Raw genomic sequence first — 26,706 nt, 5'->3', positions numbered from 1 at the left:
ATGCATTATTTCAATGGACATTGTGCTTATCCTCCTGGTGTGCTGACCTTGGCCTCTTGGGGCAGTATAGTACAGACATCTGACTACGTATACAGTATGGTAAATGAAAAAGTTGAATCTCAAGGCACCACTGTTATATCTTCAATTTTGCGTTTTAGAAATGAATATGAAGGCACAGGTGCAGGGGGGGGGGATCCAAATTGTACTCACCCATGATAATACACAGAAAGCTTTGTTGTACTACTTCAGAGGTTCTACTGTTCTGACATGGAGACAAAAAACAACAAAGTTTGAGAGCAATTCATTCGGGGCTGAAATTATGCTGTTTGTTGTAAAAAATATATATATTTATATATATGTGTATATACTATATGGGTACAAAGATGTGTTGTTATATTTCATGACACATGGTAATCAATAGTACAAAATGTATAAAGCTAAATATTGTGTTTTACACATATCAGTGACGCATTATCAAAACACACTTGCATGTATGGAGGTAGATAGCAAAAGAGGTAAAAATACATATGGAGCTTGCAGTGCTTTGGAGGAGAAAACGTATACATCAAGGTGACAGAAAAAATTGGAAGTTATTTGCGAGGTTAGCTGCGTGTGTGCGTGCGAAGGTAAGTAATACAGTACAATGTATGGTGTGGAGGATAAAAAAATTATATGTGGCAGGATATACTGCTGATCTCCTTGAGTAAACCCAATCCAGGAATCCTGGATCCGAGGGCTCGACGGGCCGGGCTCCCCGCGCTTCTGCGGGAACTGTTGAGGGCCAAACGGTCCTCTGACGTAGACGTGTGCAGGACACGCGGGCGCTCACACGAAGAGGACCGAGTAAGGGGGACAGCGGCAGCTTTTGGACGACGACTCTCGCAGCCACGTCCCGTGGCAGCCGACGCCCGAAGCCGCCGTCCAGAAGGTTCTGGAAAAAGCAACAGGAAATGAAGGCCAGACTATTTCAAGGTGCTTTGAAAAATACCCATAAAAAACCCACATAGGCACGAGACAATAGTTTCTTTATTTACATCTTATTTTTAAAAAGCGTGGAAATAAATATTCAATTTTGAAATTGAAGGGTATTTTTTAAAATTCCCACTACCTCATGACAGCAAAAACTTTTCCAGGCAAGGTCAAAAGAATCTGTCTAATTGGATGTAATGACTGTACTTTTCTAAAATATGCACCCAAAAATATAGTAAGTATAATTTGGCTTACATGGTGCCCTCTAGGCCGTCTCCTACGCATCGGTCTGACTTGGACATGGCATCATTCTGGCACTCTGCGCACACCAGCCTTTCTCTCACCAACTGTGCACTCCACACTTTCAGTTTGCATGCCACGCTTATTTGTTTCACCCTCAAATACACACAGTAGCTGCAACAGCAACAAAAAAACATGTAAAAAAGGTGAGAAACTTGTTATGACAAATAATGTACAAATGTTGACATTTCACTCAGTTTTTCCCCGATTATGATAAGAGCAGACCTTGGGTGGACAAAGTTGGCAGGACCACGAAAGGAAGTCCAAGGCGGCAAGCTATGTTTTAATGGCGCCCCCGGACAGACAAAAAAAGCAATCAAGGCTCAGATAACAGAGCGGCGTCATTTGAAGGTGATCCAGCAGTGTCATGTCACCTGCAGCATATCCTAATATCAACACGGCTCGCCTGCACTCTGGAGACAATAATAATGTGTTCTCTGGCAGACGCTTTGTACTCCCACTCTATTTGTTTTGTCTCTCATTCAGTCATCGGTGACAAAACAGCATCCCCATTGAGAGTTTGCGCCAAAAAAAAAATTCCATTTCTGAGAAGAGTCCAATTACAAGGACTAAATTCTTAGGAATATTTCAGTTTGTGTGGAGTTTGCATGTTCTCACTTTTTTTTCTGGGTACTCAGCTTGTGCCATGCGATCGGCTGGCCAACGATACAGGGGGTTAGGCTCCAGCACCCCCGTGACCCTTGTGAGGATGAAGGGGTTCAGAAAACGATTGAATAAACTACAAGAATTGCTCAGCTCTTAACTGGAATACTAAAAAGGGAGGATATTCCGCAAATCCTATTCCGGTTTCCCTTCAATGGCTGAATTATCATTTGCATTGCATCCCTTCTAAATATAATATTCTAAAATTCTATAATATTCTGATTTGTTGATAAAAAAACAACTAAAAACACAAACATCTACTTCTTTTTATCCCAATGGTTTACACATTCTATTCCTCAAGTTGACTCGTCTTAAAATAACTTTTTTTTTCTACTTTCTACTTCAAGCATTTCTTGCCAACAATTTCCCAAATTGGGGTAAAATCTCCGGCTGTCCGCAAGGCTAATTCCCATCTTCCTGAAAGCTAAGCTATTTAGATTGTAACACTGACTTTTCAAGTAATTATCTCTGTCAGTTTCCCGACAACATCGGGGACCTTTAATGCACCGGAGGACACTTTTAGTCCTCTTCCTCATCCATGAACTTCTCATTTTCTTGAGTAATAGGCGTCCAGGGCCCCGATGGCCCGCGAAAACACGGGCGTCCAATATCACTTTTAATCAGCGAGAATTGCTGAAAGGCCTTCTTGGAAATCAGCCATGACTTTCGATTCCGGTCATTGAGAACATCTGCAATCACAGTAAAGAGCACATCCGAGAAGGACGGCTGTACTTTTTTGAAACCCAGATTACAGCGGCTTTATCAGCGCAGGTCAGATCTCGATGCACGTGGACACGTTCGGATTTCAGCCAAAGCAATCTCAAGGTTCTATTTGAGACAACCTTGGCCTTGGCATTTATACTCGATACAAAGTTGAGTATCGTAGTTTCCGACCTATAAGGGGGAGTATACGGTGCACTTTCAATAAATAGCCTAACTTTAAATTAGTTTCATATATAAAGTGCATCAGATTATAAAACACAGCAGCAGTAGTAGTAGTAGAAGTGGTGTTAGTAGTAGTGGTAGTAGTAGTAATAGTAATAGTAATTGCAGAAGTAGTAGTAGCAGCAGTAGTAGCAGTAGTAGTAGTAATAGTAATAGTAGTAGTAATTGCAGAAGTAGTAGTAGTAGCAGCAGTAGTAGCAGTAGTAGTAGTAATAGTAATAGTAGTAGTAATTGCAGAAGTAGTAGTAGTAGCAGCAGTAGTAGCAGTTGTGGTAGTAGTAGCAGTGGTATCAGAAGTAGTGGTAGTAGTAGTAGTAAGAGTAGTAGTAGTAGTAATAAGAGTAGTAGTAGTAGTAGAAGTAGTAGTAAGAGTAGTAGTAGTAGAAGTAGAAGTAGTAGTAAGAGTAGTAGTAGTAGAAGTAGAAGTAGTAGTAAGAGTAGTAGTAGTAGTAGTAAGAGTAGCTGTAGTAGTGGAAGTAAGAGTAGTTGTAGTAGTGGAAGTAAGAGTACTTGTAGTAGTAAAAATAAGAGTAGTTGTAGTAGTGGAAGTAAGAGTACTTGTAGTAGTAAAAATAAGAGTAGTTGTAGTAGTAGTTAAGAGTAGTTGTAGTAGTAGTTGAGAGTAGTTGTAGCAGTAGTTAAGAGTAGTTGTAGTAGTTAAGAGTAGTTGTAGTATTAGTTAAGAGTAGTGGTAGTAGTGGTTGGGGTAGTGGTTGTGGTAGGAGTAGTAGTAGGGGATTGTGTTATACATACATTAGACGGAGCTGTAGTAGTAGTAATAGTACTAATGGCTTTTGAGAAAATAAAGTATTTTCTAGTTGTCCCTCTGAGTGCGGAAAATACGGGACTTTTGCTACCATTTGGCTCTCCATAGTCTCAGTTGCAGGTGAATGGTCTTTTTTCTATTTAAGACATACATAAAGTGGTCCGTTTTATTGGATGGCAGCCTGCATGCACGCTAAAACATGATAGGCTAGCGTGCAAAATGCTGGCATAGAAAACGCTGGCATACAAACTGAGCTCAATTGTGCGTTTTTGAAGTACTGTAGAAAACAATATACTCACGTTACTTTTCGATGGATGACCTAAGCATCCACAATTTGATATTGCACAATAATGAACATCAACATATTCCAGTTTAACTATTATTTGGATTATATTCAAGCCTGTGAGCGCATGCTGAGAAATGTCCAGGGAACATGAACACAATTGGACTTTGTTGTCTGGAACAAAACACTTCAGTTGTAATTAAAATCTCATAGCATGCATGAATGAGGATACAGTGGTAATGAAACAGCTACATTTCTCCAAACTGTAACAATTAAAACTTTATAGTCATTCAGATTCAAAATTTTAGGGTGACATCATTCAAATTTTAAAGTTCTCTTTATCCACATTGTTTAGCTGTTTAGTTTATTCAACTTAATTATTAAGCTCTATTGTATTTAAAGTCCAATTTGCTGAGAATTTTGAATTCAAACTACTTTACTGATGAGAAATGTGATTCTTTTGTAATTGAGAATTTAGGGAAAAGTAAAAATAATTCAGGGCACATTTTTTACATGGCAATTTGGAATCCAACCAAAACCTTCAAGGCCAACATCCAGTGTGTGGTTGACTTTTTTGGAGATTAGCCTTTTTGTTGTTGTTGCTGCACTCCTACCAGAACAAAACAACTGATAAGCTCATAGCTAAAAATACATTTTAAAACCCTTATTTATTTTTTTCTCCATTCCGATCTTCTCATTAACAAGGTTCCACTATGTGGAATGATTTCAAGTCAGAAGGAAACTTGCATTGAGATTTGTCAAGCTCACCTGGCCTTCTTTTCCTTCATGAGCATGTGCGGCCTCCTCCAAGGGTCCTTAAAGTTCCTCTGGTAGGTATCTGGGAGGATCTTTGCCACCTCTGAAGACCGCCATGACAGTGGATAGAAGGTCAAAACATAAAAAAAGTGGACATGATGCCCCACAGAACATGTGTTGCTACTAAAAGTGTAACGGATCTGAAAAGTGCCCTAAAGGAGTGCATTAATGTTTAACAGAGTGGCGCGCTCACCTTTCGCCGAACTGCATATTTTGTTGTTTCCGAAGCACCCTCGGCGCTGTTTGAGGTCTGGGCAGGGGGTCCCCCCATTTCGAGGGGGGACAGACACTTGCCGACTCCTTTCGGTACTGCCGACGCCGCATGGAGAGGTGCACGCTGACCAGGGACCCCATGAACCCACCTCGCAGTCGATGGCTGCTAGGGAAGCAAATGGATGCAGAGAATGTTGCTAGTGAACAGCCTTATTGTCGATAGGAGAAAAGCCCTTGAATGGTCGCCAGTCAGTTTGCCAAATATCAACCTGTGCTGTTAATGAGTGTGCCTTTAATGACAAAGTCAGTCTTTGGAGAAGTCTTACTACAATATATGTTGTGGGATTTGTCCTTAGTCTGTGCAAATGTGATTATTCGGGAAAAATAAAAGACATATACAACACAATATGTAACCTTCATGCAAAAAAATAATGTTTCACAAAGTATTGAAGTGCAGAAATAGTACATTTCTTACAGCTGTTAGTGTAGAAAATAATGTTTAAACACAATTGACACCCTTTGCGGTCGTTGTGTGGCAAACGTAAGACTAAATTTCTTAATATGAATATAAGTTTAATAAATAATAAATCTCATTTATTGTGCAGCAGTAGTTGATTTTTGTACGCTAAGCATTTAATTCAGGTTTTTCTGCTAGTAAAATTGCCTTTAAGTCATTCAAGTGGTTTCAATCACGGCCAAACGTATACACGCCAAAGCAGCAGCGTTGCTAATCAACCTAAATTAACCTAACCAACTGCTTCAAGAGGAAGTTGTTATTGATCAAAGTCTCCAGTTGGGAAATTAGTTGGACTTAATAGCAGCTGACCTCTACCAGGCCTCTTTAATGCAGGAAGTGCACACTTCATAAACACAAACAAAGAAGGCGACACATTGATTGATTTTTGCACTCCTGCTGTTCTAAAAGCCATCCAGCATTGCGCCTTGTTTGTCGTTTTTTTAATGCAAGGAGAACCAATGAAATTGGATGGCTGAGTTCTTACTAATACTTGCATACATATAGTCAAATATTTTGGAATTAAAAAAGATCAAAAGTCAAGCACGTATTACTGAGGCTTACCAAGTACCGCATTCTCCGGACTATAATTCACACTTTTGTCATTTTTTGCCTTTTCCAAGGAAAGCAAAATTTTGATTTACATTGCTGAAAAGTGCTACTTTTTCCGAGAACATACAAAGCTGTTTTGTTTTGCAGCATGGTGGACACAGTTGTGAAATTGTAGTAAACTGTAGTACCCAGAGAAAACCAACGCAAGCCTGGGATAACACGCAAACTCCAGACAAAAGGTTCGAAGCTGTTATTAAACTCTCAATCCCATAATTGCGAAGCCGCTGATGCTGTCACAATTCAATTTTATTTCCTTTGAATGATAATGGAAGAACTGGGGTGGAATTGATCGCAACACAATTTGTGCCACAAAACATGAATATTCCAATATGGGGTTCATGCTTTTTATTAAGATTGTTAGGGAATGAAAGCCTGGCAACATGGACATCCACATTGCTCAGGCGCATCTGGGTGACGACAAAGGAAAACCAAGCACAAATTAAGAACCCGTCTTTTGCAAGTGCGCGTGTTTGCGCGGGCGCGTAATGACAGTTCATTCCCATGGTGGTGTCGGGGGCCGGCTGTCTCAGTGACACGGCCAGTCCACAAAGCCACTGTGGAATCTCTGCATTCCCGCACATTAGTGCTGCCCACCTGACACCCGCCTTTCCCAGATTACACACACACACACACACACACACCCTCATTTGGCTCATTCCATTTCTAGTCATCACCGGAAAACACGCGCACTTGTACCTTTATTTTGATTTATCCAAAGCCAACTTCCTGCTCATTCTTCTTCATGTCCACCCGCCCCAAGCACACACACACACACACACACACACTTCTCTTTGCTCTGGACCACACGGCCAATTAGAGTCTTTGGTGAAAAGGCTGCACAATGAAATGGATAGGGTCGGCGAGTTCCCGCACCCGAGTGGGAGGCAGGGAGACCCCCCTACACACACCCCTAACAGCAGCACTATGAGCCGAGCCCACCAAAGGTCAAGAGGTAATTGGCGAGCCGCGGTGGTCTCGCTCTCTGTTTCTGGTCCCGCCAGCGCGACATGAGACAAACATCGTCGGCCATGTGAGAGGCCGCTGACCTCTCACCCCGTGTGGAGAAAACAAGTGGTATTTGTCAGCGTCTCGAGCCCACTCACCCTTCAAATATTCTTTATCATCCACGAAAAAAAGACAAGTACCGTATTTTCCGGACTATAAGTCGCACTTTTGTCATAGTTTGACTGTGCCTGTGACTAATACCCATATGCAACTTTTTTTTTCGTTCTCTGACTACCAACCACCGTTTTTTTAGACTGTAGATATATGAAAAAACATGTTATCTAGCCTGTTTTTCTCCATTTTGCCATTTTACTATTGTTACTTTAACATATGTTTGTTCCTGGTTTCGGATCAAATAAAATATTGCCCTCCTAAAAACATTTTTTACCCTTTTACTGTGAATTCTATAAGAATTACTTGGATTTAAGGAAGAAATAAGGTAGTCCACTCGGCCTTACACTTTTATTGCAGCTTTATTTTCTGTAAACCAAAACATCCAGCCGACCACTCCAAATGTACTGTACCACTACTATACGGAGACAAAGGACAATAATTGAGGGTTAAACGGTCTTGCTCGGAGCCAGTTCCAGTAAAGTCTTGGCAGAACTTCACAGAAATGTCCAGAAATTAAGCAACTTACTGAATGAGTACCCCCTAAATCAGGACATTTATCCTCTGGCTTGTCGCACCATCTCCCGTCATACATTGCGATAACTGAGCGTTATCGGCCTTTTCGGCTGGCTCTGCTTTTTATTTTCCACCTTGGCCTCCGACCAGCTTCCATTATAGGCTGTTCTGACTTATCAGACTTCCTTGTACAAGTTTCTCCATCTCCCTCTCCCTTAATCACGTTCTTCTTTCACTCCATCTGTCACTTTTCGAAAAACTACTGCCGCCCCCTTCTCTACAGTCCTGATGGGACCCAGATGTCCAGCTGCACTTGAGGGGACAACAGAACCCTTAAACAGTCTACCTCAGACACCCTCCCACTCTCATACAGACACTGGAAGGACAACAATGATGCTAATAGGACTAATCACAGGTTGGTGTATCAATGCTTCCTGACAGACAAACTAGTACAGATGTGCTACTACAGACTGAAGGTTGTGACAAAGAGTTTGCATGCCTTCTACAGGCTAACCCAAGGGTGGACAAACTAGTCCACAAAGGGCTGCAGTGGGTGCTAATGTTTGGACAGCCTTAGTGTGCATCAAAAATTGGACTTGTTTTCCGATTAAAGGTGAGATCATGGACAATGTGGCAATCCAATGATATCATGACTTTGCCTCGTAGTACTTTTTACTTTTAGTCCAATTATCCTGCAGTGATCTCACTTCATACATACAAGGGATTATTATGATACGTTCCGACTTAGTAATGTTCCAAGTCCCAATTCTTCTGCTCCCTCTGAATTTCATCAACAGAATTGCTCATCACAGTCAATGTCTAGTTTGCTATCACATTACAAATAAAAGAAGTTTAGCATCAAATCAATTAGGAATTAACATCGAATACCCCAGGACTTTTCAAAAAATTATATTTTAATACCTTCTTCTAATACATGATATTATAAATGAGTGCTTGTTTATCTTTTCAGTAGGATTGGCGCAAATATTATGTTAATGATGGTGCGTAGCATTTTTAGTAATTTGAGAAATATGACTTTTTTTTGCCCAAAACTATTTTAATGAGCTGTCCGTTTTTATGGAATCATAAATTAAGTACTAGTCTCTTCCCATTTTGCAATTGAGCGGTACAAGTTCGCAAATATAATGCATTTACGGCTCTTTACACATGAACAGGACATTTGAAAGAAAAAGAAAAAAAACTCCAGACATTTTCCATGCAAAAACATTGGTGTAAAGCAGCCGACGCCGTGAACTTTCCAGCTGGTCCGTTTCACGCCTTCTCGGTAAAAACACCCAGGAACATGTGGGATTGCAGGCAGGAAGAACGAGGAGTGCGCGTCCGGGTTGGTACGTGACAAAATATGTTCCCCCAAAGGGAGGAAGCGAACCAGACATGCCAAATGAGGGATGAGCAAACAGTTGAAAGCAACAACTACCAGGCACCATCATCTTGCAGTCTTGCATGAATACCAGACACAAGAAAAATGTACACATTGCTTCACATTCATGTTCCATAGGGTCGTGGGGGTGCTGGAGCCTACCACAGCCAACTACGGGCAGTAGGCAGGGGACACATAAATTAGTGGCCAGCCAATCGCAGGGCACAAGCAGAAAAGCATGAGGGAGGACACTGATGTAAAGCCCAGGGAGAACATGCAAACCCCACAGAGGAAGGTACAAACCTGGAATTGAACCTTCAATCTGAGAACTGCGAGCCCAATGCGCTATCCACCTGGACACCAGGCCACCCCATCATTCGTTCATTCATTTATTTTCCGAGCTGCTTATCCTCACTAGGATAGCCGGGAGTGATGGAGCCTATTCCAGCTAATTATGAGCACCAGGTGTGGGACACCCGAAATTGGTGGCCAGCCAATCAGAGGGCACAAAGAGAAAAAGGACAACCATTCACACTCACACTCATACCTAGGGACAATTTCAACCAGCCTATCAAACAGGTTTTTGGGATGTGGGAACAAGCTGCAGTACCCGGAGAAAACCCATGCAAGCCCGGGGAGAACTTTCCAACCTGAATAAAATATTTTAAATGAAATATGTGAATGATTGCTGCGTGTCCTCCCAGTACAAATGTATTGAACGGCAAAAAAATCAATGATTTTTATTTCTTTTTAAAAGAGTGGTAGACTACTACTGTCTGTGTTTTGTGACGCCGCATTGATGCGGAACAGACCTGCAGCATCGGAATCAGATAAGTCCAAGTGGAGTATTTACCGTATAGTATGTCTGCATTGAAGTACGCATGAGCTCAGGTTGCACGTGCAGGAAGTCAAGGTGGGTTTTTTTTATGTATTTTTTTTAAAATAGGATGTACAGGACACATTCTTGTCCTTTCATCTTGTGTGGTTCAAGCCAAGGTAACAGGAAGTGCTTTAAGAGCTCTTGGAATCGACATGGTTTTCCCGTAGGCACTCCTTTGTCCTTATATAGCATTAGTGAGCAGCAGGACTTCCACCTCACGACCCCAAACTTGCTTTTTGACTATTTTATGACTTTCCACTACACAATGTCGACTGACAGGTGGGTCGTGCCTAATCACATTGTGCTGGTTTTCTTTTCAGATGTTTTCTCATTAGTATAGTAAAAGGATACCGTCACAAAGATAAGAAATGAATGTTTTGGAATATCACAATTATTTTGTGGTAAATTTCAGTGTTTCTTCATATGTATAAAAATGTATGTCAATATATCTATTTTTTATTCTACAAATTAAAATTAAAGCAACACTGAACTTACGTGAAATGTAAAGATAAAAATATTTAAGAAGTAAAAGTTTAGTACTATTTAGACTTCATTTAGACATTTTCACAGGGCACAAGGAGACGGACGACCATTCACGCTCAAACTCATACCTAAGGGCAATTCTAGAGTGTCCAATCAGCCTACCACACATGTTTTTGGAAAGTGAGAAGAAACCAGAGTACCCAGAGAAAACCCACACAGGCCAAGGGAGAACATGCAAACTCAACGGAGATGGGCGTGACCTGGATTTGAACCCAAGACCCCAAAGCTGTTTTTCCTAGACTGGGTACTAGCAGAGGCCTGCACGTTAGGTATGCTCAAAGCCCGAGAAAAATCAGGACCAGCACCCCACCCCGGCAGGGCACCCGGACCCTACACAAATTCGTTCCGCCCCTGCATCTCGTCTGCGGCCACCAACGGCGGCGAAAGCGTCGATTTCAGTCAATGTATATAATTGACGCCTATAGCCATCCAACGCAACACATGTCTAGTGAGTGTTTTCCCCACTCACCGGATATTTGGCACACGCTGTGGTAGTCGTCGCAGCAGTCTCCGGTCTTGTGACAGTACGTGTCGCAGTAGCACGGCGTCTTCCTCCGCGTGTACTCCGAGCAATCGTTGTTCCGGCCGGTGCAACAGTTGGGGCTCTCCCTCTGCCGGCAGCCCGCCTCGACCCGGGGCACCGTCACCCCGCAAAGAAAGGCCAAACAGCCGCAAAGTGACAAGAGCGAGCCCAAACGCCCATGCGCGCCCATGACCGACCGAGATGCTCCACTCCACGCGGTCGCTGTGCAATCTTCTATCTTGGCTACGTGAGAGAAAAGTGTCTCCCTAAAAAAACAAAACTTTCTAAATACTTTTTTCCCGTCACAATAAGGCGAAACGCAGCATGGTGCCGCTCCGGGACGGGTTCCAAAGAGAAGGCAGTGATGCGTAAAAGTGGACCGAGGGCGCGCACCAGCTCTCCTCATAAGCGACCTGGTGGACACGCCCCCTCCGAGGCTATAGTTATTTGTCCCCCTCGCACCTTGAGCTACGAGTTGGAATCGATACATGACCCAGAATATTCTTTTCTGTGTTTTTTTGTCCATAAAAAGCAATATCTCAATTCAATCATACGTACAGTTCGGGGGTCTTGGGTTCAATCTTGGGTCGGTCCTCCTGCGTGGAGTTTGCATCTTCTCTCTGGGTTTGCATGGGTTTTCTCTGGGTACGCCAGTTTTCTTCCACATAACAAAATCATGATTGATTGGCTGATTGAACACTCTAGATTCATGCTCACCCTCATACCCTAAGGTACGAGGATGAGCTTGAATGGTTATCCGTCTCCTTGTGCCCTGCGATTGGCTGGCCATCAATTCCGCCTTGTGCCTGCCTTTGGCTGGAATATGGTCCAGTATCCCTGTGACCCTTGTGAGGATAAATACATATATACAAGGCTGCTCTAAGTTATAGTGGTTAGCACATCTGCCTCACATTTCTGAGATCTAGGGTTAAGTCCCTGGCAAGTTCCAACCTTCCTGTATGGAGTTTGCATGTACCTCGGCTGGAGTGCCTAGTTAGCTGGGATAGGCCCTGCAACTCTTCTAAGAGTAAGCGGTTCAGAAAGTGAATGTTTGCTTGTTTTCAAGCCACTATCTAGGTACAATTTATATACAAAACAACTTTTTTCTTAGATTACCTATATAATATTATCTTTTAGGTATTAGACTAGGCAGGGGTGGCCAAGTCCGGTCCTCGAGAGCCCATATCCAGTCTGTTTTTCATATCTCCCTCCTCTACCACACCTGAATCAAACGATCAACTCATCAGCAAGCTGTCCACTGATCCCAATGATTTGATTCAGGTGTGTTGGCCGAGGGAGACATGGAAAACAGATTGGATAGAGGCTGCTCTCGAGGACGGACGGTCATAGAGAACACATCAAATTCAAATCAATTTTCAAACAAGAAAACTTATATACAAAAACAAAGTGAACATAAATTACCTTGACTACAACAAATGTGAGAACAAAAAGAGGAAGTCTTTCCTAAATATCAATACTACATTGAAACGTAATGCTACGGTGTACTCTTCTCAAAAGGAAGCTGACTTGTTATTCCGATGGCTAAAAAGCGATTTTGACCATTTTATTAGATCAAACATGAGAACAAATGACAGAGAGGAGGTAGTGATGATGATGATGATAATAACGATGATGGGATGAATGGAGACTGCTCATAAAACCTCATTGTGCGCAGAGAGGCGCGCTCTCTCATCACTGGGCGTTTGCCAGGGCCAGATAATCACTCCTGTGTTTGATGCTACTAAGATGGCGCTTGCCCTGCTGTACATCCAAGAGTATAATAAACTTTGATTGCAAGATGGTGTTTTTCTAAAACACAAATGTCCACTTTCCTTCGTTAAACACTACAAAAACATGAGAATTTTCAGACAGAGATAAATAGAGCAAGAACAAGTTGCTTTCAGTTGATTTATGAGATTTTTACTGAACTCTGACTCATTTTTGACATCAACATCATTGCACAAAGGCTTAATAAAGACATCAACACATGAATCTTCACTGTTGGTAAATGGACAAAATCAAGTATACCCTACTGTTAAAAATGCACTCCAGACCTGGAATGCAACAAGATATGATTGGAAGCAATAATGTTAAAAATAAAATACAGCACATCGGAGTCAATCTCACCATAAAGTGCCTTTGAGACTTTCTCATGTGATTCAAAATGTTGACATTCACCACCCCAATTCAACTTTTTGAATTAGGTAGATGTTACACTGTTAATTTTGCATATCGGCCAAGCTCCCACATTTTGATACACACCAAAGGCACTGATCTGGTATGACGACATTGACCCAAAAGGCACACGAGTGAACTATTTGAAACAATTTCTCAATAAAGCGTGATTTTCGAAGGATTTTGTACAAGCAGAAATACATTAGAGAATTTTATAAATTGAATTTAAAATCATATATGGCACAGTGAAACATTTGTGCAATTTCCAACTCAATTTTCCACAAGAACCAGAACAATGTTTGAGATGAATAAGATTTAAAAAATAAAGGATCCATCAGCCTGTGAAATGTGGAAATCACTTACAGGTCTTAATGATGCCTCTCACAGTTGTATTTTAAATACATCTATTAGATATGTATACATATAAAGACTAAACTGATATATTTTCGACACCTTCATACCCAGTCAGGAATTTCAGGGAAAATACAATGATACAACACCCATTTCTTTTTTTCCTTTAAACATATAGACTTAATTTTCAACTCTCAATAAATACTACATGATGATATTCGAAAGAGATTGGCATCTTTAAAAATGACTTTTTGTGTTTGGCACCCAACACAGGGAAGATATATATATATATATATATATATATAGATCTATATGTTATGAATAATATCTGATACAGGCTGGTGTAAAATGTAATGAACGTCAAAAGTCAAATACTACCATAATTTCCAGACTATTAGTCGCACTTTTTCATAGTTTCACAGGAACTGCGACTAATACGCGAGGGTGAAATTAAGGGTGTTTTCTTTCTCTGTCCATCGACAGTGTGACGTTTAAAAAAAAAAAAAACAATAAGGTAATATTAGGTAAAAAGTTGTGATGTTGACAGATGCCTCTTCACCATGTTGTTCTGCATTTTACATTCTCAGTTTAACAGAATGTTTGTTCTTAGTTCCCTTTAAAATCAAAAAAATAATCTTCCCCTAAATACATATTTTTTTCATCTTCTTGTTAATAGTGTCTTCTTCAGCTAGTACGATTAATACCATTATAACATTTAAACGTGGTTAAAATTTTTGACAATTTCTGTATATGTTCTAAAATTGACACAACATTTAGCTGGACTACGAAGGGCATGTGAGTAGAATTTTGTGTTCCAAACAATCATGTAAACAAGCCTGAAATTCAGCACTTATTCAGCACAAATTTCTACCAAACATACCTACACGAGTGTCAAGCACCATAAGCAGCAGGCTAATCGACCATCCCGCATCTCAGTCAGTCTTCCACACTTTGTTCAGAACCTTGACCACTTCCTCGTATATGACGAAGACGATGGCCACGTCCAGACACACACGTCCCAGACGAGGAACGGTCCCCTTGTAGAAACTGTCAATAAAGACACAAAAGGGGATTAAGAGAAATTCAATGTACATTTTAAGAGTGTTCTGTCATCATGGAAGCAAGCGTCCACTCACGCGGGCAACCCCTCATGTCGCAGGATCTTCATGGCACAGTCCGCGGTGCTTTTATACTTATGCGCTTCTAAGCCCTTTAGAAACAGACGCAAATGCATCACATTTAATAGCTCTTCAACAAATACAAACAAACCCACCTACCTGCATCCTTGTCTTGATGACATCTAAGGGAGTGTTTCCAAACACACTGGCTGCCCCGGCAATAGCTCCAAAGGCTCCAGTTACGAACGGATTGATAGTTTTATTGGCGTCGTCACCTAGTGGAAGAGAAAAATGGAACAATCAACATGTTTAGTAGTCGACTGCACTACAAAGCAGTTGGCAATCGATCCTATTATGGAAATAGAGAGCCATTGTCACAAAATATTCATACCTTTGTACCAGTTTTTGAGCGAGGTCATTACATAGAAGCGAATGGCCTGGTTGGAGCCTTGTTTGAGCACGGTGGCAGTCAAACCCTGGTAGGTCCCTCTTAAACCTGTTTAAGAACAGAAGAGGAAGAAGTCATGATGATCATATCTATGGGATTATGTTCAGGTGTACGTCTAAACTTGACCAGTAGAGGGCGACTTGAGAACATGGATGGAGATAAGAGGGCTTTACCTTGAACTCTTATGATTTCTCGGATTCCATGGTAGAGGCCCCTGTATTTGGGGTTTGCTGAAGTCTGGTCGTGGATGAATTTGACCTTGATGGAATAAAATAAATAAACGGTTATAAAATATTTTGAGAACTTTCAGTCCTAACAGTGAATGCACTGTTCAAACCTTGATGGTTTCCATGGGACAAACAACCAAAACGGCTTCCATCACTCCCGCACCGAGACCGCACAGCAGACCACGAGTGCTGTCCAATCGACCCGACTCGTCCTTTGCGTGGTTACTGAGGAACTCAAACACTCCAAACCTGAACACAAACAACTGCATTCAGTTAAAACACTTCAAAAAGGGACGAGAGGTGGTTTGGCTTCACATGGAAATCCAATCAGAAACCACGGTGTCCTTCACAAGAACGCTATTTACGTATTGACAGGATCGGGAGGAGGCTCCCCAGTAAATCTATCAAAAATAGCCAAAGGAAGACAGATGGAGGTTATTTTCTTGTTTGGTTTCTCGTCTCTACTTGTTTACCTGCCAGTTGACATCTTAATAAGTCTCAGTGAAATCTACCATGCCCACCTTTTCTCTTTAAATCCATCTGCCTGGAAATTGTGGGTGTTTTTTATTTTATTTTATATCTCCTCATTAGCACTGCACATCTGCTCATGTGTCACACAAAACTTGTTAGAAAGTGGCATGACACAATTTTCATATATCTTCCTCACATCCGGCTGAAAATTAATATGGCAATACATTTCTCTGGTAGCCCTGTAACACTGCACTCTTAATTAAATTGGCTAGTCGAGTGGTTCTCGGACTGCCAATTTGTCCTCCAAATCTCCAGTCATTGCCAGTGCAAACAGTTCCAACATGGTGGCAGCTGACAGTTGAAGATGAATCATTAGAGGCCCCTTTTTTTACAAGGTCAGCTTCGGAGAAGGGGTTGAAGGTAAAGTATGCACATGCATGCATGTTGCGAAATCCAAATAAAAGCAACAATCACAAAAGTCAAACAGTAGTCAGTTCTGACTCTGGAATTCCTCTTTAAAATATATTGAATATTTCACTAAGAGACAACAATTACTGTAGTTCAGGGCAATAGACGTTAATACAACTTGATGGAAAGGGCTGTCAATAATGATCAGATGACTACTTGAAATGGATTGGCCGCTTATCGGCATTGAGAGGGCAAACTTCGTTAAATTCACGTTTTTGCACAACCTCTGAGATACTAAAATTCCAATGCAATATCCAACCGTCCTCGGACTGCCTTTCATTTGACCCGGCAGCACTTTACTGAATGACGTCTGTAGGCAATTACTTAATGGGACACGAGCGTAAGAAAAAAAAAGACAAAAGGGGTGGTGGTAGGGCCAATCAGGAAAATGATGGGGATGGCTCGGATAGAGCAGTAAAAAATAAAAAAAATAAAAAAAGGAAAGTATAGTACTTTAAAAATGAAAAGCCCCTAAATTAACTGAAGCAAACAATGAGGAAGGAAATAGAAAAAGCAGAAATAATAAATATTACTAATATTTTCTGCTCTCTTCTTAATGGATCCAATGAAGTTTGCCCTACTATAATCGGATCTGCAACCATACATACTAGCTGTAAGTGCATGACATCAGCTTTTATCGTTGCGGCCCATTATAAAGCTGATTAATCAAGATAAAATCCGACTGTGATGTCCCCTTTTGATTATATTATTGGCAAAATACCAACAAACTAATCCAATAAAATAGGCCATGCGCCAGTGGAAGGCACTGGAAGACTTTCTAGTATGGAGGAATGCTGACACACGAGTTCAGTTCCTTTGTCACCCTTCTAACTATTCATATCTAAAATGCAGCTTTCAGTGATATGAATGCTTGGAATCACAATTTGTTGATATTTGTGCAATTTGATACTGACAAAAGTGCTCACTCTTTGACCCAGTGAGACAGATCGTCTCTGGTTTTGAGTGGCATTTTCGTTCCGCTTGAATGGACCCGTCTCAACCGTCTCACCTTCGAACGGACGAGCGCCACGCTCCGTTAAAACACACACACACACATGCACGGGTGCAAACAATGCAAAATTCAACCCAAAAAGCCAGTAAAGACTTGCCTTGCTTGTGCTTTGATTTGACAGGAGGTAAATGTCACTGCTGTGAGAGAACAACAACACCATCACTCTCAAGAGTGCCTGGCATTTCTGCAAAGCGTGGCGGGTAATGGAGCAGAATAATTGGAGCGTGTGAGTTAGCGCTGCCAGGTAGACGATGGCAGCTTCTTTACACTAGCCGCCTAGCAACAAGCAATAAAATCTCATCTCATCTCATTTTATGAACAGCTTTATCCTCATTACGGTCGTGGGGGGTGCTGGAGCCTATCCCAGCTTACTGCCGATCACAGAGCACAAGGAGACGGACAACCATGCACACTCACACCCATAATTAGGGGCAATTTAGAGTGTCCAATCAGCCTACCATGCATGTTTTGGGAAACCCACGCAGGAGAGAACATGCAAACTCCACACAAGTTGACGCGACCTGGATTGGAACCCAGGACCGCAGAGTTGTGAGGCCAACCCGCTAACCACTGGCTCCACCGGGCCGCCAAGCAATCAAATTCTCGACTCATTATGCTCAAAAGATGATTATCCTCCTGCGAAATGCAGAAGCAAACAGGAGGCTAAAATGTGCATCAGAGGTCTATAAAAGTCTTTTTTATGATGATTGTAATAAAGTGAATTTATGTTGTGGTCATCTTATCATCTTAAGTAATTAGATTCTCTACATCATTTCGGATATACCTGACGGCAGCTTTGGGAATTGAGCCATAGACCAGCGAGCTGAGTCCTCTGTAGAGTCCTTTGACGCCATGACTCTTAACCGTCTGCCTCACACAGTCACCTGGAAGTTGAAAGAAAGGATAATGATCATTTGATTTTGAAAAATATATATTTAACTAGCAGGTATGAATGTAGAAAAATGGGCTTTTGTTTATGTACAAAACATTTTGTCTTAAAGTTCCTCTTAGGATAAATGGGAACAAAAACAAGAGTGATTTGAGTTATTGTAGTGAAATTATTAACACTTTTGAATAATTGATGTGACCCCACTAATTACTCTGAAGTGTGCCCTTTCTTGTATGAGAGAGACAAACAGCATTTTTTAAAAATATAATAGCAAGTCTCAAGTAAAACAAAAATAGCCAATTTACAGGTAATGACACGTTTTAAGAGTTGACAAGGAAAATCTATGGCAGCAAAGGAATGCACTAGTGAGTAGAAAAGCAGCAGCTGTCAGGAGTGCTCATTAGCATATTCCCCTGGATATAGCCAACATCAACAAATACTACTGCAGGGTTAAAATGAGTTTTTTGGGTGTGTATCTAAAGTTAAATTAAGATTCACAGATGCATTCAGAACCCCAACAACAGGGAATGGTGGGTAATTAGATAATGAGCTCCTCGGGGGCACCGTTGGGAGAAAATTTTAATTGAATTGATTTCTTTTATTGTCATTATACAAACAATGAGATTTTAAGCTTAACCATAAAGTGCACAAATGACGACAATAAACTGAAAAATAAGTAATCAATATATAATTTTTTTAAATCTATAAATAAATCATAAATAAATAAGTAGTCAAAATACTAGATAAGTACAAGTCAACACATAAGTAGCCCCTTATAGGTTTTGGTTTGTTGCTTTAAGCTTTGGAAACATTTACCATTAAGCTAGTGGTTTGTCAATGGGCAATTCTTCCATCTTTCCAGATAAATTCAACTGGAATATCAATAAACAGTTCGATGTACTGTACTGCTGTAAAGTTTTCTGTTGCCATTTGGCATGGCAATAAAAAAATCAAAGCTACTACAGCATGTACAAATGGCAAATTATGTTGATTTCTCATCAAATTTATATTAAAGTAGTCCAGCTCACCTATTCCTCGGTATTTTGGTGGGTTGGCTTTTTCATCCAGCTGTAATTGGGTCTTCACATACTCGGTGGGGAAGGTGATGCAAATCTCGATGCCACCGGCAATACCGCCTGGAAATACAGCAAAGCTTGTCACCACAACTTTCAAATGCAATAGAAAACAAATCCTTCCCTTAGCTTAACATGCTACTTTACTTCCAGACTGCATTTTCTAATGGTCACCACCTGCATGACAACATGGTGCCATGGGAGATAATTGCCAAGATGAAATATAAAATAAATCAACCACACCCACTCAGGAGTCATAAAGAGGATGATCAATGCTTTATTACAATTTAGTATTAGCGGAGAAAATAAAAAAATCACATTCATAAGAGAGTTTGTCCCAAAGCTTACTGTCTAACACTACACAATTTAGATGAGTCATCCGGGATCGGTAAGGAGGGAGAATTCACTTTGACATTAATTAAATCATACAGCCTGCTGGTAAGGGGTTTCCATTACACAGGCCAAGACCCTCCATTAACTAAATGACACACACAAATTGTATTCACTAATGCGCACAGAGTAAAAGCAGATAGAACATAAAAAAATTAAATCGAACCTAAAACATCAGCTGAAAAATAAATTAAAAAACCTTTACCTCTATTACATTACTTTCTACTACATACACACACACATATATTATGTGTATGTATGTGTATATATATATATATATATATATATATATATATATATATATATATATATATATATATATATATATATATATATATATATATATATATATATATATATATATATATATATATATATACATACATACATACATACATACATACATACATACATACATACATACATACATACATACATACATACATACATACATACATACATACATACATACATACATACATACATACATACATACATACATACATACATACATACATACATACATACATACATACATACATACATACATACATACATACATACATACATACATACATACATACATACATACATACATACATACATACATACATACATACATACATACATACATACATACATACATACATACATACATACATACATACATACATACATACATACATACATACATACATATATATATATATATATATATATATATATATATATATATATATATATATATATACACACACATACATACATACGTATGTGTGTGTACATGTACATGAGATGATATATCACATGTACCCTTTATGTCATTATATTTACCAATCTAATCATACCATCTGTAAGAGGAACTGTTTGACTTGGGTTAAATCATTAATAGATTCTGACAAATATTGTTAGAAAATATTGCTCAAGCATGGCCTGCTTTGTTGGATAAACCTTGTAAGCTGTAAGTTAAAGTATACTTTCTGATGGCTTCTATAATACTTTATTCATTGCCACACACTGAATTGACACATTCCTCTTGTGACTAAACTGAATGGTCGCCCTCATGACCACTCGTACTAATCGTAATTCCAATAATCTTGGTGACCGGCTTGCCCCAAAGGGTTAAAGCAAAATCACATGATCGCCGCACTTCGTACCAGTCGTGATGACGAAGCCTAATGGGGTCGCTGCGTCTCGAGCGAGAGGAAACAATCAACCCCGTTCTCTTTTCTAGAGCACATAAAAAAACATGTGACGAACAGTTGGGAGCATGGCACCCATGATCAATCTTCCAAGACTCCTTGGCTCGTACGGTCTACAATTGCCCACCATTCACACTCACAAACCCGCAATAAATGAATGCCGGGCCCTTGGCCGAATGTGGGTTACATGTGCCAAACAGCCATTAATCTTTATCTATAACATGTGCCGGGGCACCCACGCATCCTTCATTCTCATTCGCTAGTGTCTAGTCTCGCACGGTCATGAAATCAATGCATCCACATAAATCCTTGACACTTTCTATTACGCCGGAAAGAAATGGAAATGGCACAAAATGGAGTGGTATGGCTCGCAAAGAGGCACTTACAAAACTGCCTTGTCAGATGAACACAAACATTCTGCTCAGATGAAAAATGGAAGAGAACGTCTGAATATAAAACAGAAATCCAAAGCGCTTGTATGAAATAAAATCATTATGAAAAGCAGCTGACGGGGAGGAATTATTTTTCAAAATCTTCGTCTGCCTGCTCGGGTGATCCTAATGAGCATCTAAACATCTGCTCATCTCAAATTGTTAAAAAGGTACTTTTGGAAAAAAGAGAGTCAATGACGCTTACTCCAGGTCAGCTGGTTCATTATTATGACAGTCGGAAGGCACTACAATTCAAATCTGAACAATCAATAATGCAAAACCGGCGTCAGGCACTTTTTGTCTGCGCATGTTCCAGCCAATTACCTTGCTCATTTTCAATTCTCTCGGGATGAAAACGTATACAAATGATACTATGCTGATATTTATTGGTCAAAAGAGAAGCCGGGGGAGGTGCTTTCTATAAATTTACAAGTGATATTCATGGTGACAATGACGATGAAAAGAATGATTCATCCCGATTTGTAGCTCTTGTGGCATACCCATTCTTCTTAATGTCACAAGTCAATTGTGATGCTTCATTTTCTGAGACTTGAAAGATTCTTAGATTTACAGTACATTTTGCTGATAACCACATTAATTCTTGTGCTATGTTATCTATAATCCTTATAAAGCATGATTTATGGCTGTGTGAGTGTGTGTGTTTGTGTATGTATGTTAAGATTCACTTGCTACGTTTGTCCAAACCGTGCAACCTAGAGAGTTAAATTTTTTTATGGTGGCCAGAAACAGTTGTTGGATCCTAATAATAAAGTCTCTAAGTGTGTAAACTCAATCTTTTATTTGTCAAACAGCCGTTTTTCAAAAGAGAATTTTTAAAATTGCGCAACAGGTTTTTATTTGTAACTGCCTTGACAATTTAATGTCATTTTTATTACTTTATTTTTGGTTTTGTGAACAAAATGTAATGAAAATCCCTTTGAATAACACCATGTTGAATTGTGCCATACAAATACTACATTTTCCAAATACTTCAAAATAAATCCATATATTATAAATACCCAATCTATATTTGCCGATCTAACCTTGCTTTGTTTTTACAAAGATGATATGAGCAAACACACAAAACAGGTTTGGGGACTCTGTGATATGCCTTGAAACTAACAAAACAAGAGGTTGATGGTGAGATTTTTTTTTAACTATATGTTTGGATATTCAGGCCTAAAACATCCCCCGCAGCATCTAACCTGCTGCCCAAGTTTGATAACAAGATGTTTGCTTTGGAATGTCAAGTGTGATGTTAAATTTGGTTGCTAGTAGACGGTAATGCAGTCCAATGCCTGCTAAGATTGATTGATTATTTAACTCCTAATTCATAAATGCAATATTTGTTTAAATGCCGTGTGGGGAAATAAACAGCAAATAATTCTTCTTAATTATAAGAATGTGGTGAAAACTGAATACAATTTAAATGAACAATTAATGAGGTTTTGATTATGGAAATCATTTAGACAGGCCATTTCAAAAAAGGTGATCCTATGGTTCCCAAATATGGCTTTATATTGACTTCATCACTGAAAGTGAAGTTTGAAAATGAAATTATTCTGCTCAGGATTAAATGACAATAGAAGACATTTGAAAGCAGTCATTTGTAAATTTGTCCTCAATACTACTGAATAAACAAATTCAGTGCTGAATGAAAAAAGGTCACCACCCAAAAAAAAACACTTAGCTGAGTCACTCTATTGAAAACAATGACAAGCTGGTTGGGCTAGTGTGTGTGTGTGTGTGTGTGTGTGTGTGTGTGTGTGTGTGTGTGTGTGTGTGTCTGTGTTGAAACCACAAGTACTGGGGGGAAAAGCTTTGACAAGCCCTCTGAGTCCGAGAGAAGACAAGCACTCAGGAAGGCTCGCTGCCCGAAGGTGGGGAAAAAAAGAAAAGAATGGACAAAATGTGAAATCTAGCTCACTTGACATCAAAATCTACTGGGAAAAAATATATAAGCTACACGTGACGTTCTTTCAATAAGTGACAGGGAGAGCAAAAATGGAACAACAAATCTAGAGATGCATTTTGGACTTTCACTCTCTGCCCTCAGGACTAAAAGGCGCCCTTGTTTCGTGTCCCAACTTCAACCAGCAGTATGAGAAGAGTTGAGACGACCAATAAGAGCCGAGCGAGCATTGGAAAATGGTACGCTCTCTCTGTATGTGGGCTGAAGTGCATTAAGCTCTGACCTTCTACTTCTTGCTTTGTCTGCTCGGGAGCCCTCGGGCACAAACTTGAGAGATTTCTGCCTCGGCGCAGACCTAACGTTAACCCTGGTCAATTCAAACACACACAGCAAACTTCGCAAGTGAAGTCATTTTGGGCTTAAAGTGGGTTTTGACCCCATAGCACGAGCGTGGACGCACGGGTGTTGTGACAGTGCAACGCTGCTGCCGCAGCAAAACAGGGTGGACAGGCTGGAAACGAGCTTCGGCGAGAGGGGGGGGGGGGGGGGGGTCGAGCCAGTCAATCAGACTTCTGAGGACTGACGGGGGGAGGGGACAGATTCCCCGCAGCTCCACTCAAAGATCTGCATTGAGCAATAGAGGGAAATTCAATAGTAAGGCAAACCTGATGTCACATATAACAAAAGAATCTGAATACATAAAGATAACATAGAGATTTAGTTTTATTTAACTCTTACCAGACTGAAATTAAATGACTTACAATAGAGTATAAACACGCACGCGTGCACATCACTGAAATCAACTGAAGCCTGTTACGATCACTGAAGGAGCCCCTCCAATCATCTGAAAGTGCTGCTGCAGTCTGATCAACAACGCTCAGGGGAACAAAAATGACAACAGGAGGGCATTCCACGGAGTATAGAAAAATAAATAAGCCTCAAACGTAATCAGTCAATCTATTTTCATAGCAATGAATACATCCATCTGACATCCAGGCCATGTGAAAAATAAAAGAGAACATTTCTTCTGCTAACTGCCACCTCGACATGCCTGTCTCTTCCTACATTACTCTTCTCTAATAGAATTAGCGTAAACATCAGAGTGCCTTGGCTTGGATGGAAATGTAATGAAATCACATTGCCATGGGAGGTAAAGTCACAAGGGGCACCTGAAAAGATGCACTGAACTATCTATGTGGGGGTTTTTATAGGAAAGGCTTTTTGTTTGTGTTAAGAATCATATAATGGGATTAGAAAAATATATATATTTGTATTGAACACAGCAATGGTGGCACAATCTTAACCTTCTTTCTTTTCTTTTGCACAAAACTAGCAGTTACCACAGTTGAGATAAGAGTGCTTATGCGTTTCTCCAGCTCTTTAAGCCATTTTTTTGTGTATTGGAATATAAGGGAATTGTGATTACGCCTGTTTGACAAGCTTGTTTACGTGGAGAGTAAATAGTATTATTTCTGTTTCTAGTCATAACAATAGTAATTTATGAGTTAAGATAACAAGTAAAAAAATTAAACCTAAGTATAGAGCAAATATTTATGGCAAAACAGCATTAAAATGATATTTCTGTATTTATATTGACAGTATCGAAACAAACCTTGCAGTAAAAAAGAAAATGTCTAACAAATCACAGCTAAAATAAAGTGCTACCTCTAGTTACGAGACACTTTGACATGAAAATGACCGTTCCAATATACCAAATCAAGATTCAAGTTACGAAATACCCCAGAAAGTAAATACATTTTCCTTATCGATTTTGAAATTGTGCTGTGTCTTGCTTGCCACACCGCTGACTTCTCACAACAACAACTCTCTATTGAGGCTGTTTTAAAATTATTGGTGCAAATGGAATGAATAAACAGGCCATGTTATCTATCGAGGAAAAACAAGATAAGAAAGTGGCGTGAGGTTGACTGATATTGCGAGGCAATATGGCCGGCCACCAAGTAGCATCAATACGCTCATGCAGGACAAGGAAGCATTAAAAGTGATGACTCCTTGGCATGGCCTCTCTGTCCTGAACGACACAATTGATAGCATGTATAGGTTGTATTTAATGCTAAATTGTCCTGATTTGATGTTGTTTAGATCTGTTTGTTCATGTTTATGTGGCATCTGTGCTTACACTGCACTGCAAAACAAATGTTTTGCATGCTTGTTATTCATTTTCATAGAGTGATAATTTATTATTCTCATTTTTTTCATGTTTCTCACATATTTCTTACATATTGGGACAGTTTGATCTTTTTTTAAATGTTTTTTAATTGGGTTTTTGGGGTGCGTGGAGCGAATTAGAGAATTTACATAAAAAGTACTGATCTACTTATTAAAAATCCAAGTTATGAAACAAGTTTTGGACTGTATACATTTCGTAAGTAGAGGTATGACTGTCACATTGGATTACCAGTTATATTTCCTGCCTATGTTTATTTATGCAAAATATATTCTATATATTCCAATTTGCTTGCAGCTTCATTTTTGATTTTTCCTTTGGGATTTGTTGAAAACACCCTTTAAGAAGACTGTCATTTTGCAATAGCTCTATTTAAAATTGAGTGGAACAAAGACATTTAAATGCATAGTATAGTTTACTCCCACTTAATACATTTCCTGGTATTGGTTTCGGGATTCACAAAATCTCGGAGTTACATGCAAAAAATATGCAATCGGAACATTCCTATAAAACCTGTTGCGTTCATCTTTCATGTAAACTGCTATACCAAAACAAATTTGGTATTTTCATTTTTTCGGGTTGCACTGTAATCACGATCATGTCAAGACACGGAGACATCAGAAGACACTTCAAATAAGAAAATATACTGAGTCGTCTGTTAATCAAATTGAGCATGCGTGACGTCTTAATGTCACTTTATGATACATAGTTTGAAGAAATGAGCCACACATACCTGCCATAATCGCCTTCCCCGGGTGGGTTAACTTGGACTTCCCTGCGGACGCCGCCGCTAGACATCTCGGTGGCCGAAAGGGGCTTACGAACGCTCTTTTCGCCTCCATTTACACTTTTAAACAAAAAAAACAGCTAAAAAAAACAACACGTCTAGTCTTTGTGGAATCAGAGCTCCGTCCGATTTGGGCTCAGTCACTTATACACGGATGTGGCATTCAGGTGCACGCGCGCAACGACTCCCACCGCGTGAGCGTGTGTTCGATACCCGTGGAATACCGTGGGAACTTACAGTCCGTCGCTAGGGAGTGTCACCATGGCGACGCCCGAATCCTAAAAAGAGATAACAACACAACCCGGAAGTCGGGTGCCTTCGTGTTCGCGCTGTGTGGAACTTTTAGGTGCTCGACCAAAAGCGCGTGGACGAGAGGACCGAAGTGCGTCACGTGGCCACGCCCTTTACAAACACGGTGGACTCTGTGACTCGGACTGCAAAGCAAATAAAAATCCCTTGTAATTCTACAGTTTGCATTAAAATTAACGTGAGGAAACAAGTTCTAAATAGACACGTGGGATACT

At 40.1% G+C, this 26,706-nt stretch overlaps 2 protein-coding genes across 3 annotated transcripts; both read right to left on the bottom strand.

Moving 5' to 3' along the window:
* LOC144196101 (somatomedin-B and thrombospondin type-1 domain-containing protein) lies at positions 1 to 11,421 on the bottom strand. 2 transcript variants are annotated; one of them, XM_077716092.1, is made up of 5 exons: positions 10,987 to 11,421; positions 4,936 to 5,121; positions 4,695 to 4,785; positions 1,225 to 1,383; positions 1 to 931 (listed from the first exon to the last, which is right to left on the bottom strand). In XM_077716092.1, exons 1-5 carry the CDS (start codon positions 11,228 to 11,230, stop codon positions 826 to 828), a joined length of 786 nt encoding a protein of 261 aa, XP_077572218.1. In that variant the 5' UTR covers positions 11,231 to 11,421; the 3' UTR covers positions 1 to 825. The 2 variants fall into 2 exon arrangements, with proteins under 2 accessions (XP_077572218.1, XP_077572219.1); XM_077716093.1 differs by having other exon boundaries at positions 4,936 to 5,118.
* A 2,635-nt stretch (positions 11,422 to 14,056) lies between these two features.
* Positions 14,057 to 26,563, bottom strand: LOC144195816 (tricarboxylate transport protein B, mitochondrial). Its single transcript, XM_077715663.1, has 9 exons — positions 26,129 to 26,563; positions 19,228 to 19,335; positions 18,095 to 18,194; positions 15,470 to 15,608; positions 15,306 to 15,390; positions 15,076 to 15,180; positions 14,844 to 14,959; positions 14,703 to 14,776; positions 14,057 to 14,613 (listed from the first exon to the last, which is right to left on the bottom strand). The coding sequence occupies exons 1-9, from the start codon at positions 26,235 to 26,237 to the stop codon at positions 14,499 to 14,501; spliced, it is 951 nt and encodes a 316-aa protein (XP_077571789.1). The 5' UTR covers positions 26,238 to 26,563; the 3' UTR covers positions 14,057 to 14,498.
* Between the last annotated feature and the right edge of the window lie 143 nt (positions 26,564 to 26,706).

Source organism: Stigmatopora nigra, chromosome 4 (assembly GCF_051989575.1).
Source record: "Stigmatopora nigra isolate UIUO_SnigA chromosome 4, RoL_Snig_1.1, whole genome shotgun sequence".
Lineage (NCBI taxonomy): Eukaryota > Metazoa > Chordata > Actinopteri > Syngnathiformes > Syngnathidae > Stigmatopora > Stigmatopora nigra.
Note: the sequence above shows the minus strand (reverse complement) of the source record. Positions and strands in the feature narration are given on the sequence as shown.

What these genes read in the sequence shown, in the direction of transcription:
- LOC144195816 (XM_077715663.1), bottom strand. Translation starts at nt 26,237, where the DNA reads ATGGAGGCGAAAAGAGCGTTCGTAAGCCCCTTTCGGCCACCGAGATGT. An exon ending in ACCAAAATACCGAGGAATAG is followed by an intron (nt 18,195 to 19,227) that starts GTGAGCTGGACT and finishes TTCAACTTCCAG; the next exon opens with GTGACTGTGTGAGGCAGACG. An exon ending in AGAAATCATAAGAGTTCAAG is followed by an intron (nt 15,181 to 15,305) that starts GTAAAGCCCTCT and finishes GTTCTTAAACAG; the next exon opens with GTTTAAGAGGGACCTACCAG.
- LOC144196101 (XM_077716092.1), bottom strand. Translation starts at nt 11,230, where the DNA reads ATGGGCGCGCATGGGCGTTTGGGCTCGCTCTTGTCACTTTGCGGCTGT. An exon ending in AATATGCAGTTCGGCGAAAG is followed by an intron (nt 4,786 to 4,935) that starts GTGAGCGCGCCA and finishes GGCGGTCTTCAG; the next exon opens with AGGTGGCAAAGATCCTCCCA. An exon ending in ATGAAGGAAAAGAAGGCCAG is followed by an intron (nt 1,384 to 4,694) that starts GTGAGCTTGACA and finishes TTGCTGTTGCAG; the next exon opens with CTACTGTGTGTATTTGAGGG.